This window comes from Sodiomyces alcalophilus (genome assembly GCF_042370955.1).
Source record: "Sodiomyces alcalophilus JCM 7366 unplaced genomic scaffold ACRALscaffold_7, whole genome shotgun sequence".
Classification (NCBI taxonomy): domain Eukaryota; kingdom Fungi; phylum Ascomycota; class Sordariomycetes; order Glomerellales; family Plectosphaerellaceae; genus Sodiomyces; species Sodiomyces alcalophilus.
In genome coordinates this window covers 3,010,118-3,025,038 of record NW_027263538.1, presented here as the reverse complement: position 1 = coordinate 3,025,038, position 14,921 = coordinate 3,010,118, and the positions used below count along the sequence as shown (strand labels likewise).

At 43.8% G+C, this 14,921-nt stretch overlaps 2 protein-coding genes across 2 annotated transcripts; one reads left to right on the top strand and one right to left on the bottom strand.

The window, feature by feature from the left end:
* Positions 1 to 1,789: 1,789 nt before the first annotated feature.
* ACRALDRAFT_2140391 (60S ribosomal protein eL29) lies at positions 1,790 to 2,354 on the top strand (the record flags this gene model as incomplete). Its single annotated transcript, XM_071024168.1, has 4 exons — positions 1,790 to 1,931; positions 1,990 to 2,041; positions 2,134 to 2,236; positions 2,319 to 2,354. The coding sequence occupies exons 1-4, from the start codon at positions 1,925 to 1,927 to the stop codon at positions 2,352 to 2,354; spliced, it is 198 nt and encodes a 65-aa protein (XP_070872847.1). The 5' UTR covers positions 1,790 to 1,924.
* On the bottom strand, positions 2,133 to 6,152 carry ACRALDRAFT_1064970 (uncharacterized protein). The gene is made up of 6 exons (XM_071017076.1): positions 4,848 to 6,152; positions 3,981 to 4,794; positions 3,692 to 3,919; positions 3,299 to 3,643; positions 2,319 to 3,243; positions 2,133 to 2,236 (listed from the first exon to the last, which is right to left on the bottom strand). Exons 1-5 carry the CDS (start codon positions 5,967 to 5,969, stop codon positions 2,831 to 2,833), a joined length of 2,922 nt encoding a protein of 973 aa, XP_070872846.1. The 5' UTR covers positions 5,970 to 6,152; the 3' UTR covers positions 2,133 to 2,236; positions 2,319 to 2,830.
* Positions 6,153 to 14,921: the final 8,769 nt, after the last annotated feature.

The following is a 14,921-nucleotide window of genomic DNA, read 5'->3' as shown; positions in this document are numbered from 1 at the left end:
AGATAAAGATAATTAATCGCGATAAACGTGTAATTAAAGGCATCACGATAATATAAGTCTGTGGGACTAGACTTATTAAGGGGGGGGCAGTATAACGAGATGATCGTAGACCTATCGGCATATAGTCGGACCGATGGCCGCGCACGGACCACCGATCCGAACCTATCTCTGTACGTGCGTTAAAGGATCAGTTTAATTCTTTAAGTTAAAGTCTTGGTTTAAAGTTAGCGCTTGGTTAACGAATATACTGCGATTACTCCACGATACTAAGCTATCGAGCCTTTTCTGTGATATCTTTTCCTTGACTGAAGTCTACGGACTTTCCTTTCGTTATACTATTAAACTTTTATAGTAATAAGAGTGCCTTAGTCTAAGGATTTAAGGCGGGCGTCGGGTTAGGCGTAGGTATTAGGGTAAACGGTTAGGGACCTTATATAACCTTTTCCGATAGGGTAGCTAAGCGTAGCGTAGCTATATATTATTAGTTTTATATCGCTTATAGTAGCTAATTAATAGCGTTTTATTATTCTTAGATCTAGGTAGTTAAGGTTACGACCTAAGTCTATAAAGGGTTAGTAATCTCCCTCCTTTACTTCGTAGCCTTAGGCGACTCGCGTACTAGGCGTGACGGAGCGCTAGGAGGTGGATCGAAGTAGTGGTCTACCTCTATTAGCGTAGCGTGTGGGTTTCGCTAAGCTTTAGATATATAACCGGCTAGTTACGAGTTATTTATAAAGTAAGGCCGAATAATTAAATTATCTAAAGCTAAGGAGAAAAGAAGGAAAAGGAGAAATCTCTATAGGCGCTTACAACCTTAATATAATATCGCGGCGACCTACTAGGAACATAATATAATTAGTCGGAAGATTCGGTGCTTTACTAGATTATATCCAGGGTGTTAACCCATAATAATAGCAGAGGTTAGTATACATAATATAATAGTTACGAAAATATTATATAAAAAAGGACCTCTATATATTAGTAGGTCAGGAGTTATATATTTTTTTAATATATATTAATATTTTTTAATAAGTTATTTAAATTATTGAACAGGGCCTAAAAGGCGTTAAAAGGCGTTAGAGTAGTTTACGATAAGTACCGGTATTTATACGCCCCCTGTTCGGTATTTACTATCCACTTAACCCTAAATAAGAAGGTAATATAAGCGCGTGTATAAGTAAGATCTTAGCTATAAATATTATATACCTATATATATTAAAGTGGATAATTAGGATTATATAATATATAATAAGGTTATATAACTCCGGTATTAGGATTATATAATATATAATAAGGTTACGTGACTCCGGTTTTAGAATTATATAATATATAATAAGGTCACGTGACTAGGGTAATCACGATTATATAATATATAGTAAGGTACCTAGTATAAGGATATAGTATATTCTAAAGACCTTAGGGTCAATGAATATAGTGGGTAATCATTAATAACGAGTAGTTTCTTAGCCATCTATGCGCGTGACCTACTCATCACTTTTGCTTACTCACTGTACATAGGCAGAAACAGCAGTGATTTAGTGGCTTAAGACATATAGTCTTGGTTGCAGAGATTGAGGCTTGTCGTGAGGTACAGGTACGCAGCATATGCGGCCAAGATCTTGCTTATGCACGCGGTCGCGTAACCTTCCAAAAATGGATTGAGTGGGCAGCAAATACCGAACAGGGGGCGTACAAATACCGGTACCCGTTTGCGACCGTACACGTGTACAGTCGGAATATGCAAGTGGTACAGTCGGAATATCCTGCCTCTTGATTAGTCAGTCATATACCTAAGTTTGCCCTAAATTCCGGGTAGGTCATCGCCTTCCCACACAAGCATACCATACCATAGAAATTCGCACCATCACAGATCTCGTATACCTCTACTCTTACCACCACCAACAAGAGGATCCAATCTGATAACATGGCTAGTACGTCCCCAGCGACCATAATGCCAAACCTTAGATTCATGCTGACTTTATCTGACAGAGTCTAAGAACTCGTCTCAGGCCAACCAGTCGCGGAAGGCGCATCGCAATGGGTAAACGCTGCAGCTCCCGAAAGCGAGATGGCAAGCTACAACTCACGCATGGATTTTGCTGACGTGTCTGCCCTTTTGTAACTTGTCTACAGGATTAAGAAGGTTAAGACTTCGCGATATCCTTCTCTGAAGGGCACGGATCCTAAATTCCGTCGCAATCACAGACATGCTCTTCATGGCACAGCCCGAGCCCTGGTATGTCAGCCATTTCTTCTCCGTCGAACGATGTTGGACACGGAGTCTCATGAAGACAGCCATGGCTGACAATGCGCAATAGAAGGAGTTGAGGGAGGGGAAGCGGGAGAAGGCCTGAGGATTACCGATGTATTAGCGGGTGGCCGACGATTGCTCCTTTCCCGCCGACTTTAGCAGATTGGCAGTTCCACTGGCGAAGACATCTCATACGAATTCTCTGGCGGCGTTTTGGACGGATCGGTCGGATTGGCGTGAGGTAGAAATACCTGATACCAGTATATTGGCAAGGGGCTATGTCGAGATTAAGATAGGCCTTGGTCAAAACGCGGTCATGGCCTTCACTTCCGATTTGAAGTAGCTGCAGTAAGGCTGTGTCTGGCTGTCGGCACGACCCAGCCAGTTGATTGCGTATTTCCAGAGCCACGTCCAGTCCAGATCCCGCAGACCGGGTATGTTTGCATCGTTTGTGTCTGAACTGAAGTGTGTGAGTCCAGCCGTGAAACTACCTGTTTAGGTGTTCCTAACACTACACTACCACCCTCGGGGATGCATAACGTATCGTACATGTCAACTCGCGTATGTAAGAACTAAAAGCTATAATATCAACGACGACCATAGTAGAGGCTCTATCTCCGCCACATTGTCGCTTATTACGAGCAGCAGATACTTATTATACCCCGTATAACATCGTGTATCTTGGATACTCGCTGCTCCGTGTGGTTTTGGCATAGAACCCTCGAAAACCCTGTTATACCAACCATTCGCAAGGTGCTGCAAGCCAAGTATATGAAACACTCGCGCTGTCACATAGCAAGCCTCTACCCTCTCCCCTTGAGTGCCGGCATTCCTGCAACAAAGATACTCAAAAATGCAAGAAAGGCCTTGCATAATAAGGTATTGCCTGTTCTCAGATTGACGCTTCAAGCCATGATGAACGTAGCCGAGCCCGACGCTCAAATTTACCATGGGATTGCCAGGGTCTAGCGACCTTGCTCGTAAAAAATAGTCTATGGATAGAGGGTTAGGAGATTAAACAAAGGCATAGGGATTGCGAATGCTTACTGAGGGCGAATGTATAGCTCGTGGACGTGAAGAGTATGTGGCCGTAGAGTGTTAGAAGACAAACATCCAGATTCCGTCGTTCGTCTTGCATCGCAGAGCCTCCGTGGCAACCCCCCAGCTGGCTCCCACGATGATTGCGCTGAAGTTTCGTCGTATCAATGAGTCTAATTTGGCGCAAGATATATTTCTGTACTGGACCAGAATTATACCATGATGCCGGGGACTGGCAGAGTCGACAGAGGGCAGCGAACATGCGATAGGAATCGGAATCGACGTGGTGTACTTTGGTAAAATATCTCGCCATGGCGACGCACATCTCCTCATCACCCAGATAGACGGCGCAAGCTAGCTGGGTCAGACTTTGCCCTGAACTATCCAGACAGGATGACTTACCAGCCCAGGCAACATGAATAAGGAACATGTAATCTTTGGAGTTTGTGAAGACAATTGAGTCCCGCGCGGCCTCACAGACCTGGTGAGCCTCCTCGGCACGGCCGAATAGGGCAAGACTAATAGCATAATCCAGGAAGAGCTCAAGCCAATCTCCGAAAGGTATACCCCTATGCCCATCGTTACTTGGGGGAATGTCGTCACGCCTTTCCTCGGTGCCAGACGCAACATCTGAGAATAACCATCAGTCGCCATATACTATCAGCACCAGAAGCTCAAAGCCGATACTCACTCTTCGACAATCGTTCTGCAAGCTCATGAAGTTCAGAACTCCCGTGTCCACAGCGTGTTTGCAGTTGTGTACTAAGAACCATATCGTCTGCAGCCCCCAGGTACTTAACGTATTTGTCCCATGTGTAGAATTTTCTGAAAGACCGAAAGTCATCGACTAGGTCCTTGGCAGCAGCCATCCACGACGTCACGAGGTGGCCTGCGCCGTTCCGTATGTCCCTCTTAAGATCATGAACTTCTTGGTATTTCCTTGAAAGCTCATCCGCCCTCTTACGCTCCTCCTGCCTTCGCTGGTCAGGCGCAACGAGCCTCTTCGGTCTGTATCGTGGTCTAACCACAGCACCTGACCCAGATTTCTGGGGAGAGCGATCATCTTCAGGATTGTCATTGTCACTGGCCCTGGTCAGAGGTATGGCACCACTTTTCCCATTCCGACGACCGCTGCTCCCTGCACCTCGGAGAGCGATTGCCTCGGTGACGAGGATCAGGGCTTCTTCGCCCTCCTTAGCCTGTTCGTATATCCTAGCAAGCTCAATTCGAGCGTCAACATTCTTTTCGTCCACCTGAATCGTCAACAGAAAGCAATCTTCTGCGGCTCCAATGTCCAAGTTGGCCAAGTGGCAGCGTCCTAGTCTCATGAGAAGGTCTGGGTCTTCTCCGTATATCGAATTCCGAAGAAGCTCATAATAATCCAGAGCCATATCCACATTTTGGTCCTCGAAAAGCGCGTCTGCAATGTCCCTGACCAGGCCTGGAAAGTCCTCGACGGCTGCCGCAGTTGCAGACTCTGTTGGATCTAGCCATGACAGATGTCTCTGTGTTTAGGTAAGCGATCATCGTCTCACACCAGGAAAAGTCTACTACTTGCCTTGGATTCTTCGGCATCTCCAAGTTTCAGTCGGTAGAGACCAAGCCGTGCCCTGAGCTCCAGAGGTAGGCCCAGACCATATAGGCCAGGGTTGTAGAAGGAGTTGAAACCAGGAACTTCAAGCCTGCGAGTGTCTTCAAGATCCCACTCCCTGTCGTCTTCCCGCCATTCTTCCCAAATAGTATCATCTTCACGGTGCAGTAACCAGCGAGCCAGGAGCCCGATTTCACCAATTGCTTCTCTGTAGTCCCCGAGACAAGCAAGCAATTCAACGTAGATGCTGATGTCTCCCCAGAATAGCCCCAGCTCGCCGCTCAACGCACCGGCGGCCTTGAGATAAGAGAAGTATCTCTGATACGCACCCACTGCCTTTCTCACGTGCTCCGGATTCCTCGACGTTTCGCACACCTCCGCTAGCTTCCTGACCACTGAAATGTCGTAGGGATGACGATCCAGGATGATCACATAATCGCGGATAGCTTTGGCAAGATGACCCCGCCTGTGGTTAACTTCAGCCCTCCCTAGTCGCGCCTTGACATTGGTTGGCTGCGCAAGTACAGCGGAGGCAAAACAGGTTCCCGCCGTTTTAAGGGCGGGGTTATGATTGTCGTCGCCGGCGACATTAAGGGCAAGTGCTGCACAACCAAGCCATCCCTCCACATCCTTGGGCCGGAGATGAGAAGCGTATAGCTTGGCTGTCAACGCATCGGTGTCACGGCCCTGCTCCTCGCAGATGGTGGCAAGAGTCACCCAGGCTTGATGAGTCTCGGCATTAATCCTTATGATCTCATGTACCATTCTCTCGGAAGCTTCAAAGTCTCCATTGAGAAATGCCCTGTTCACTTGGGCAAGGCGAAGTTTAATATCGCCGCGAGGCTCGACCTCTTTCACAGAAGGCCGGCCAGGTCCTCGACCTGAACGTCGCCCTCGTCTTTGCCCAGCCGCCCTTGGGTCTCTGCCCTGGTCCTGGTAAGATGCGAGGAAAGCTTGAACAGATCGCTCAAACCTCTCGTTCTCGGATCGAAGGTCGAGTTCATCGGAATCAGCGTCCGATACTACGTCGTCGTGTTCGGGCACATGTTGGCCACCAGCATCCCAAGTCCACGCAGTGTGGCACTCCATGACAGCCAAGGGAGAATGTTACATGAACCCGTTGGTTCACCTCAACTGCCAGCTTCCTCTCGTAGGAGACTAATGTGACTTCGTAACGAGTAGATAAGGGAAGACTAGGTAAGTAGTGTCGCACAGGCTGCTGTGCCGTAACGGAGGTAGATAGCAAGATCCCGGATGGTAACTTGGGTAACTAAGGGCCCGTTCGACAAATCCGCCTAGATGGTGGGATTTCAACTAAATATTTATAAAAGGTACATCGCTGCTAAGCGACTAGCTTCACGCTAATTTTTGGCCACGATGTACCTATTTTTCTTATTAATAATCCGTAATGCGAGCGTGTGCCTTCTGGATGCAAAAACCTTTACTTCTACACTCCTTTTGCTGGTGTAGAACATCGTAATAGCTACTATTTATATTAATATAAAGGGCATAATACATAGGATTTATATAGATACTATGAAATAAGTACTGTGTATTATCATAATTATAATAACACTAGTTATAACTAGCCTCGCCTACGCTGCCTATGTATAGTAGTATAACGTCTTACAGAGTACGTTAATTAAAATCCCACTAAGTTAGTAGCAAAATTTTAAGTAACCAAGATCTCCTATATAAAACCTATTATCTTAGTGAGATTTTCAAGAATTCGGACCCCTTCTTAGCGTGGTACTTCGATAACAGGGGTATAACAAGGGTATAACAAGGGTATATTAGGCGAATATATAATTATATAATTTATACTAAAAAATAGGTGTGGCTAAGTATATTTATACATTATTCTACTATCTTAGTGGGATTTACTATAGGACTCTCTAGGGAGACCTTATATTTCCATAGAGAGACCTTACACGTGACTTTTTATAGGGCAATAACAAAGCCGCCAAGCTCCCTAAGGTATATATATAATTTATATATATAGCTTGAGTAGATACCTGTACCTAACATAGATATCTTATCTTTTAGGTTATTCCCGCTATGCCCGCCCGTAGGCCAGAGGGGTAATACACGTAGTTACGACTTATATCTAGGTAGTACTATTATTCCTATGCCCCCTTCCTTCCCTGTACTAGATGTCTTAAGGGCCCCTTTTTAGGCGGGTTTTGCCTTGAACTGTCATGGTGCAAGACCAGTACGTGTATAACGAATAGTTAAGCGTGTATATCAAAATAAGCATAGTACTTAAGCAGCTCGGCGGCTTTATTATAGCCCCACAAAAATATCATGTGTGAGGTCTCTCTATTAAAACGTAAGGTCCCCCTAGTAAGTCCTTTTACTATCTAGGCGGAATTGTCGAACAGGGCCTAAAACTATATTAAAGAATTTTAAAATAATAAAAAAATGCATAACTAGTAACCCACCGATATATAAGCACCCCGTTTTGTATAGTATTTTCGTAATAACGCATTTATTATATTAACTACTATTATACCCCTATTATACTCCTGTTTTTAAAGTATTATACTAATAGGGATCTTCTCTTTAAAGTTCTTTAAAATAAAGACTGCTTTTTATATAGGAAAGCGTTTTAAAATAAAAAGCAGCTTTTTACTTTTTAAAAACCTTTAAAATAATAGGATCCACTATTAACCGCGCCGTCGTAGGCGAGGCTAATAATGATATTATTACCTCTTAAGATAACGAAACGATCCTAGAACTCGAGCTAATAGTCCTAATAATCTTCCTATAACGATATAAACTTACTCGACGCCCCTAAATGCGTAAAAATACCTATCGCCGTAGCAATAGGAATAATTCTACTATGACCTTAAGGATTATAAAGGAGTTACTTATCGGTTTTAGTATAGTATTCCGGGATCTATTCAGGATTAATTAGTATAAGTTACTAGCTTATAAACCAGGGTATATTAAACGCCACTATATATAGACTAAGAGCTAGAATTCTAACTATACGGTCCTTCTCCGATACCGGTAGGTAGGAAAACCATAGTATAAGACTTAGATAAAAACTCCTATACTCCTCTCTTTTAAGGATTTAGTGCCTTATACGGTTATAGTAGCGGCCTCGGTACTAACTCACTACTAGTAAAGAAAGGCGAAGCCATTACTATATAGAACGGCTTAGCATAGGGCCAAAACAAACAACTAACTAATAGGCTAGCCGAAAGGAAGGGTTAGGCTCGTCACGGGTCCATATCTAGAGCTAAGGGTCCGGAGGAGACGGTCGCCGGGCCTCTAGAAGGGTCGGCAGTAGTCTAATCAGGGGAACGAATAGCTATAGATAGGCAGACGGGCCTATGGTCGGTGAAGAAAGGCGAAGCCGTTACTATGTAGAACGGCTCCGCTAGGGCCAAAACAAACAACTACCTAATAGGCTAGCCGAAGGGAATGGTTAGGCTTATTACGGGTCCGTATCTAGAGCTAGGGTCCCGAGGAGATAGTCGCCGGGCCTTTAGAAGGGTCGGTAGTGGTCCGATTAGGGGAACGAATAGCTATAGATAGGTAGACGGGCCTATAGTCGGCTTTTCTGGATCGTCTAGATAACTAAAAAGGGAAGGATAATATAAATTATAATTATAATAGGTGATAGGTGATAATCGTGAAAGATCGGACAAAAAGCTAGCTAGATATAGTGGGTCTATTCCGAAGAATAGCCGTATATAAGACCAGATCTCTAGGACCGTGTACGTGGTTACGTGATATCTAACGTCCTGACCCGGAACACGGGTCTGCCCCTCTATAATCGGCCCTAAATTATTAAGCCACGCCCCGTGGTCTTAATAATTTTATTATAAACAGAAGTAATAAACCGAATAACCGTCCTAAATATATCTTTATTACCCTGATTAGGGCATCTATAAGTAATAGTCCTTTATTCCTTACGCGTATATTCCTAAAGACGTTTCTTAAAGACGCGGGCTCGAAGGACGGTAACCTTAAAGGTATAGAGGTGACCTCGTAGGTCCTTTATACCTAAGCTAGGCGGCGGCGGCGGCGGCTTCCTTAGTTCCTGGTCGTAACTATAGGAATAAGCAACGCGGCGGCGGCGGTAGTAGTAGTGGGCGGCGGTAAAATAGGCGGCGACCCTAGTATAGTCTTCGAGAAGACTATAACGTAGAAGACGTGACCGTGAATATATATAGGGTAGGCGGCGGCGGCCTTTTTAGTTCCGTATAAGGAATAAGGTAACGCGGCGGCGGCTATAGTAGTAGTAGGCGGCGGTAAAATAGGCGGCGGCCCTAGTAAAAGATCAACGACGTAGAACGCAGAACTAAGTAACGGTAGCGTAGAGTATATCTATCTCTTTCCACTGCCTATAAGGCAGGCAGTCCACTTCTTAGTTTATAGGCGTAAAGTATATAGGTCGGATCTTTTCGGGGCGTGGCAGGTCGGTTCGTCGGGTCTTATAATAGGAATCGCGGTAGGATCTTTAAGGCGGTAGAATTCGTGGCCGGGCTTAAAGGAATAGGAAGAAGAGTAGGATTAACGGGATTAACTGGATTAATCGGATTAATAGGATTAATCGATTAATAGGATTAATCGGATTAACTATAGGCAGGCGGATTAGGCTCGGGCTAATTAGAGGAACGAAGATATCGGGAAAAAAAGAGTAGTAAAAAGAGTAAGAAAAAAAGGAAAAATAAAGAAAAGAGTAAGCAGGATAAGCTTATAGTGACTTTACCGGTAAAAAACGGCAGGCAGGATTAAAAAGGGTAGGCGGGATTAGTCGTATATAGTCTGCTTTAAAAGAGATAACGAAGATATCTAACGCGTATTACTAAACTAACTAATAAGAATAACTTAATAACTAGCGATCTAAATTAATCGAAATCGGAGCCGTTCGACTTATCTTCTTCTAATTAGGCTAATATAATTATAAGCGAAAGAAATAGTAAAGAACTATAAAAGATATAGTCTAAGGAAAAGGTAAAGTGGTTAGGTAGAAAAGCTAAAAAATCCGTGTAGGCGGCTTTTATAGACTTATAGGCTAGGCCCCGGGCCTAGTTATCTATCGGCCCTAAAGCTATACGAAGAAGCTCCTACGCGTATAGCTTTTTATATAAAGAATAGGCTAGATTAGGATCTTTATATAGAATAGAAAAGAGGGTGAAATCGGGGCAGGGCAGGACTATCTATTAGCCCTAAAGCTATATAAAGAGGTCCCCCTTAATGGTAGCTTTCTAAATAACCTAAAAATAATAAAAAGATCCTGATTAGGCTAACGGAGTAGCTTCAGGAAAAAGAAAATCCGGCTTTAGGGCGTAGTTAAAAAACGCGGCCCTAGATATAAATCCACAAAGTCGCGGCCCTAGATACGAATCCACGAAGGCTATAGTTATAGCCCCCGTTAATTAGAAGACGCGGCCCCCGCTAAGAACTAAAAAAGCTCCTACGGAACCCACGAAAGCCTTTTACTTCCGAAAACGATTCTATTACCCTAATTAGGTAAAGGAATAGGTGGAGGGAAAAGGAGGAAAAGGAAAAAGGGAAAGGAGGCGGGAAAAGGAAAGGGAAGGGAAAAAAAAAGATAGGAGGAGGAGGAAGATAGTAAGGAAAAATCCCTTAGCCCTAGAGGTAAATCCACCGAAAAAGAAGAAGACGTTAACGCCCGTTAAGAACTAGAAAAAGCTCTTATAATATCACGGATATTTTCTTCTCCTAAAAACGATTACGTTAACGCCTAATTATAAAGGCCCTGCTTTTGCCATACCTCTACTTTTATTATATTAATTACCTGCTATAGAGTATATATCTCCGCTATCTTTACCTCCTTTTTAAGGGAGCTACCGAATATCTCTTTAATTTATAGCCGGTTTAATAGACTATAATAGCCTATATACTATTATAGATAAGGATTGTTAAAGCTATCGGGTAAAAGGAAGCCTGTTTATTTAGGTAGGCGGGTAAGGAGGTTAATAAACGGATTGGCAGTGATATCCTTAGTCTTTATAATAGGAGGTAGGCCTATAGTATATCGTTGTTCCTTTTTATTAGCCTTTTCCGTATACTTATCGATATATGCCTATATTTCCTTTTCTAAGCCTAGAGGTAGGCGGAAAGACTAATTAACGGGAGTAGGGGTAGGGGAGTCCACGGGCGGACTCTTTTTTATTATAGGAACGGCGGGAGCGGTAGAGTCTATAGGAGGACTCTGGATTAAAAGAACGGCGGGAGGGGCGGTGGTAGTAGACAGCTCCTTTATTACGGAGTCCACGGAAGGACTCTTCGGAACCATAAAGCTAACGGGGCTCTTTTTTTAGGCGGGCGCGGTAGAGTTAGTATAGGAGCTTTACGGCGGAATAAAGGGAACGGCGGGAATAGTAGAGTCTACGGGAGGACTCTTTTCTATTATAGGAACGGTAGGCGTCTTTTTATCTATAGAGTCCACGGGAGGACTCTAGACTAGAGGAACGGGAGGAGCGGTAACGGTAACGGTAGGTTCCTTTATCACGTAGTCTATAACGGGACTCTTTAAAACCGGTGCTATAGAAGTAGGGGAGCTAGCATAGGAGCTCTTTACCTTAGGCGTATTAAAGCTAGTATAGGAGCTCGGCGCCGGAATAGGATTAATGGATTTAACGCGCTAGTTCTTTTAAAGCGCGGAGCTATCATAGGAGCTTTTCCGGATTATAAAGCTAACAGGGCTCTTCTTCCTCTTCGGGTATATATAGCGCCGGTAACCTTCCTAACCGTAGGAATAGCACCTAATTAAACGAATAGGAACGTACCGGGTAGCAGGACTCTGCTACGTCTCTTAAGGAATAGGACTATTCCGTAGAGTCGTATTTCTGCTATAACGGTAGCTTTTCCGATTACTGCTTTAGCTGCTTTAGCTGCCCTTAATAGGCTGCCTACGGGTAATAGCGTTACCGTTAATCTAATTAGACGAATAGGAAGTAAACTATAGTAAAGAGTCTTCTGATTATAAAGCGTATAGCTCCTGCCGGGCTCCTTTATACGCTTTTAGCGCGACTCTCACGACGACCTTAAAATAGGACGTTAAGCCGATTAGGAAGAATAGGTATATATCCTACGCGTAACTCTAACTACCGGTATATATCCTCCTTTCTCTACGACGCCGCCGTTATAATATCTTCCTTTATATATTCGATTATTAATATATAGGTAGTCTCTACGTCGGTTCGGGGGACTATTCTTTCTAAGCAGGCAGTCTCTACTCTTCCGGATCTATAGTACTCGGGACCGTTAAATCGGAACTAGTATCGGATTATTAATCTATAGGTAGTCTCTGCGTCGGGATAGACTATTAGTATACAGGCAGTCTCTGCGTCGGGATAGTATATAGCTATTAATAAGCAGGTAGCCTCTGTTTTTCCGAAGCATTATCGGGATCGCTTTTCCGGAGACTCGGGCCCCGGGAAACTGTTTTTATTTTTATTGTTTTTATAGTTATTACTATATTATATCCGGAATCAGAACTCGTATCGTAACCTTCTCTTTCTCTAGTGCCTATGTAACTATAAGCGGCTAGTTATAGGTTAGTCGCACTAAGTAAGGCCGAATAATTATATTAGCTAGAATTAAGGAAAGGAAAGGAAAAAGGTCTATAAAGAGCATAGGATTTACTAGGTTTATACGAATCCGCGGTAAGGGCAGCGCGAGGTCCGAGTATCGGTTCTACGTACTAATTAGCGGTTCCGGTCTTATACCGGAACTACACTTTTAAGGGGTTAACCCGTAATATTACCCCCCTCCCCCCCCTCCTCCGGGGCCAGGATAACTAAGCGCCGAACCTATTATTTCCTGTACGCGTCGCGAGGGAGGCGTGTATCCTCCCTTATATCGGATATATTCGTATCGCGCGGTATTCGCGGCGAATTCGCTCCTAAGTCGCTAGCGTTCCGCGTTACGCTAAGCGCTTACCCTTTATATCTAAAACGCCTAGTTACTCCTTTTTCTTTATTCGTAAACTATTATAATAAATAGCTTTATAGGCTGTTATTATATTCCGTAGTTCGATATTATAGTATAAGCGTAGCTTTACCCGGTTTTTTGTTTATAGTTAATTCTTCCTTTATAAGCCTATAACTTTATTTTAGTAGTAAGCTCTATCGCTTATTCCGTGCCTAAGGCCGTATTATTCTCCGTTAACTCGTGGCGTAGTTATTCTATACTTATAGTTATCTTATTAATCTTATAATCCGTATCTTTATTTATCTCTTTAACTATTATAAGTCCTTCGATAAGCCCTCGTGTTAAGCCGGCTAAATAGTAGCTAATAAAGTGCGTGTAGATATCCCCTCTCTGTTATAGCGCCCGCCACGCCTATAAGGGCACCGCCGATAAGTAGCCGGCCGCTAATAACGTCACGCCCCCCCCCCCCGCCTTTAATAATAAAGAATATAGTTAATCGGTTAAGAGCGTGGTTAAGGAGGCCCTTACTACTATAATAAATACTAGTAAGCGTCCGGCTAAAGAGGAGGTTCGTGATACGGCCTAATACTTCGCTACGAGGATCCTACTAACTCTCCGGTAGTCCGCGACGCCTTCTAAGTATTAATATAGCCTAGCTTATCCCCCCGGCCGCCTCCGCGACGCCTTTTATTATCCTTATACTAACCGTATAGCTAGCGTTAATTAAAAATTTAACTAAACGTGCTATAATTAATCCGGGCCTAGCATGGCCTATAATAAGCCTAAATACTACGAATATACTATAGGATCCTACCTATACCGCCCTATAAGTTTCCTATAAGTTATAGGTAAGGTTATTATAACTAACCTTCGTAGCTCCCCGCCGCCGCTATACCTTTTATTAAGCCCTTAGCCGATACGGGTTATACTATATATAATAACCCCGATAATAACGATATAAGTATCTTCTTCTCTCCCTTTATATCCTTTTCTAGGTCGCTACTAACTTAGGCCTAGCTCCGTAAGGCCTATAAACTAGCTTATAACGACTACTATGCCTCTTTATCTAAGGTAGCCTCCGCCCCCGCCGCTAACCCCGCTCCCGCCTCTATTAATAACGGTAAGGGTCTCTGCCGCGAGGTAGCGGCCCTCCGCCGCGAGGTTCGCTTATAGGGCGTAGCGATAACGCGCCTCCTAGAGGGTATCCTCGCCGCCCTCTAAGGAGGTAGCGGTCCTATTACCGGTAGTAATAATAATAATAGCTAGGAGGGTCCGGGCGGTAATACCGCTAATTAAAGTCCTCTACGGAGGCACTATCTATCTCCTTAGAAACTAGTAAGGGGGCTAGTAAATTCCCCCCCTTTAATTAACTTACGACTATAAGTCGTACTCCCCTTATATTAGGGTCTCCTTATCCTTATATATTCCTCGTAATATAGTCTTATAAAGGCCTGTTATTCGTATCGGCTAGGCCGTATTTTACTTCGAAAATATCTAACGCTATAGTGTCTTTTATAGCGTCTAACGGTTCCTAAGTAGGTTCTATATATCCTGCTTAGCGCACTAATACTTCACGGCGTATACCGCGACCTCGCTGTTGATTCTATACGTGTAAGATACTTTTTACCTCCTACTTTTTGTCGCTATAAAGGGCGTCCCGGATCGGTTCGGGCTATAGGTCGGTTATAACTTATCTAGGGAGGGGGTCGCGGCTAGCTCGCTTTAGGATATCGATATAGAAACGGGGATATATCCTTAAAGGCATATCTAATTCGATAATATAGGAATTAATTACTTTTATTACTCTATACTTTTAGTATAGCTAACTTAGCTTCTTTAAAGGTTTAGGCGTAGAGTAGTTAGCTATAAAAAGCTAGGCGAGGTCTCCTACCTTAAAGCGTTTAGTTAGGAGTCGCTATTTATTCGCGGACTCCTTATCCTATAGTTACTTTAAGGCTATAGCTGCTTATACGAACTTTACTACTCCCTATAAGCGACTTAGCAGGTTATAAGCGGCGGCCTCCTTTAGGTATACGGGTATCGGGTCGTGGATTTAGATAGGGTCGACGTAGAACCTATATTCTAGGAAGAAGGGGCTTAGCTAAGTCGTAGAGCTCTTCCTAC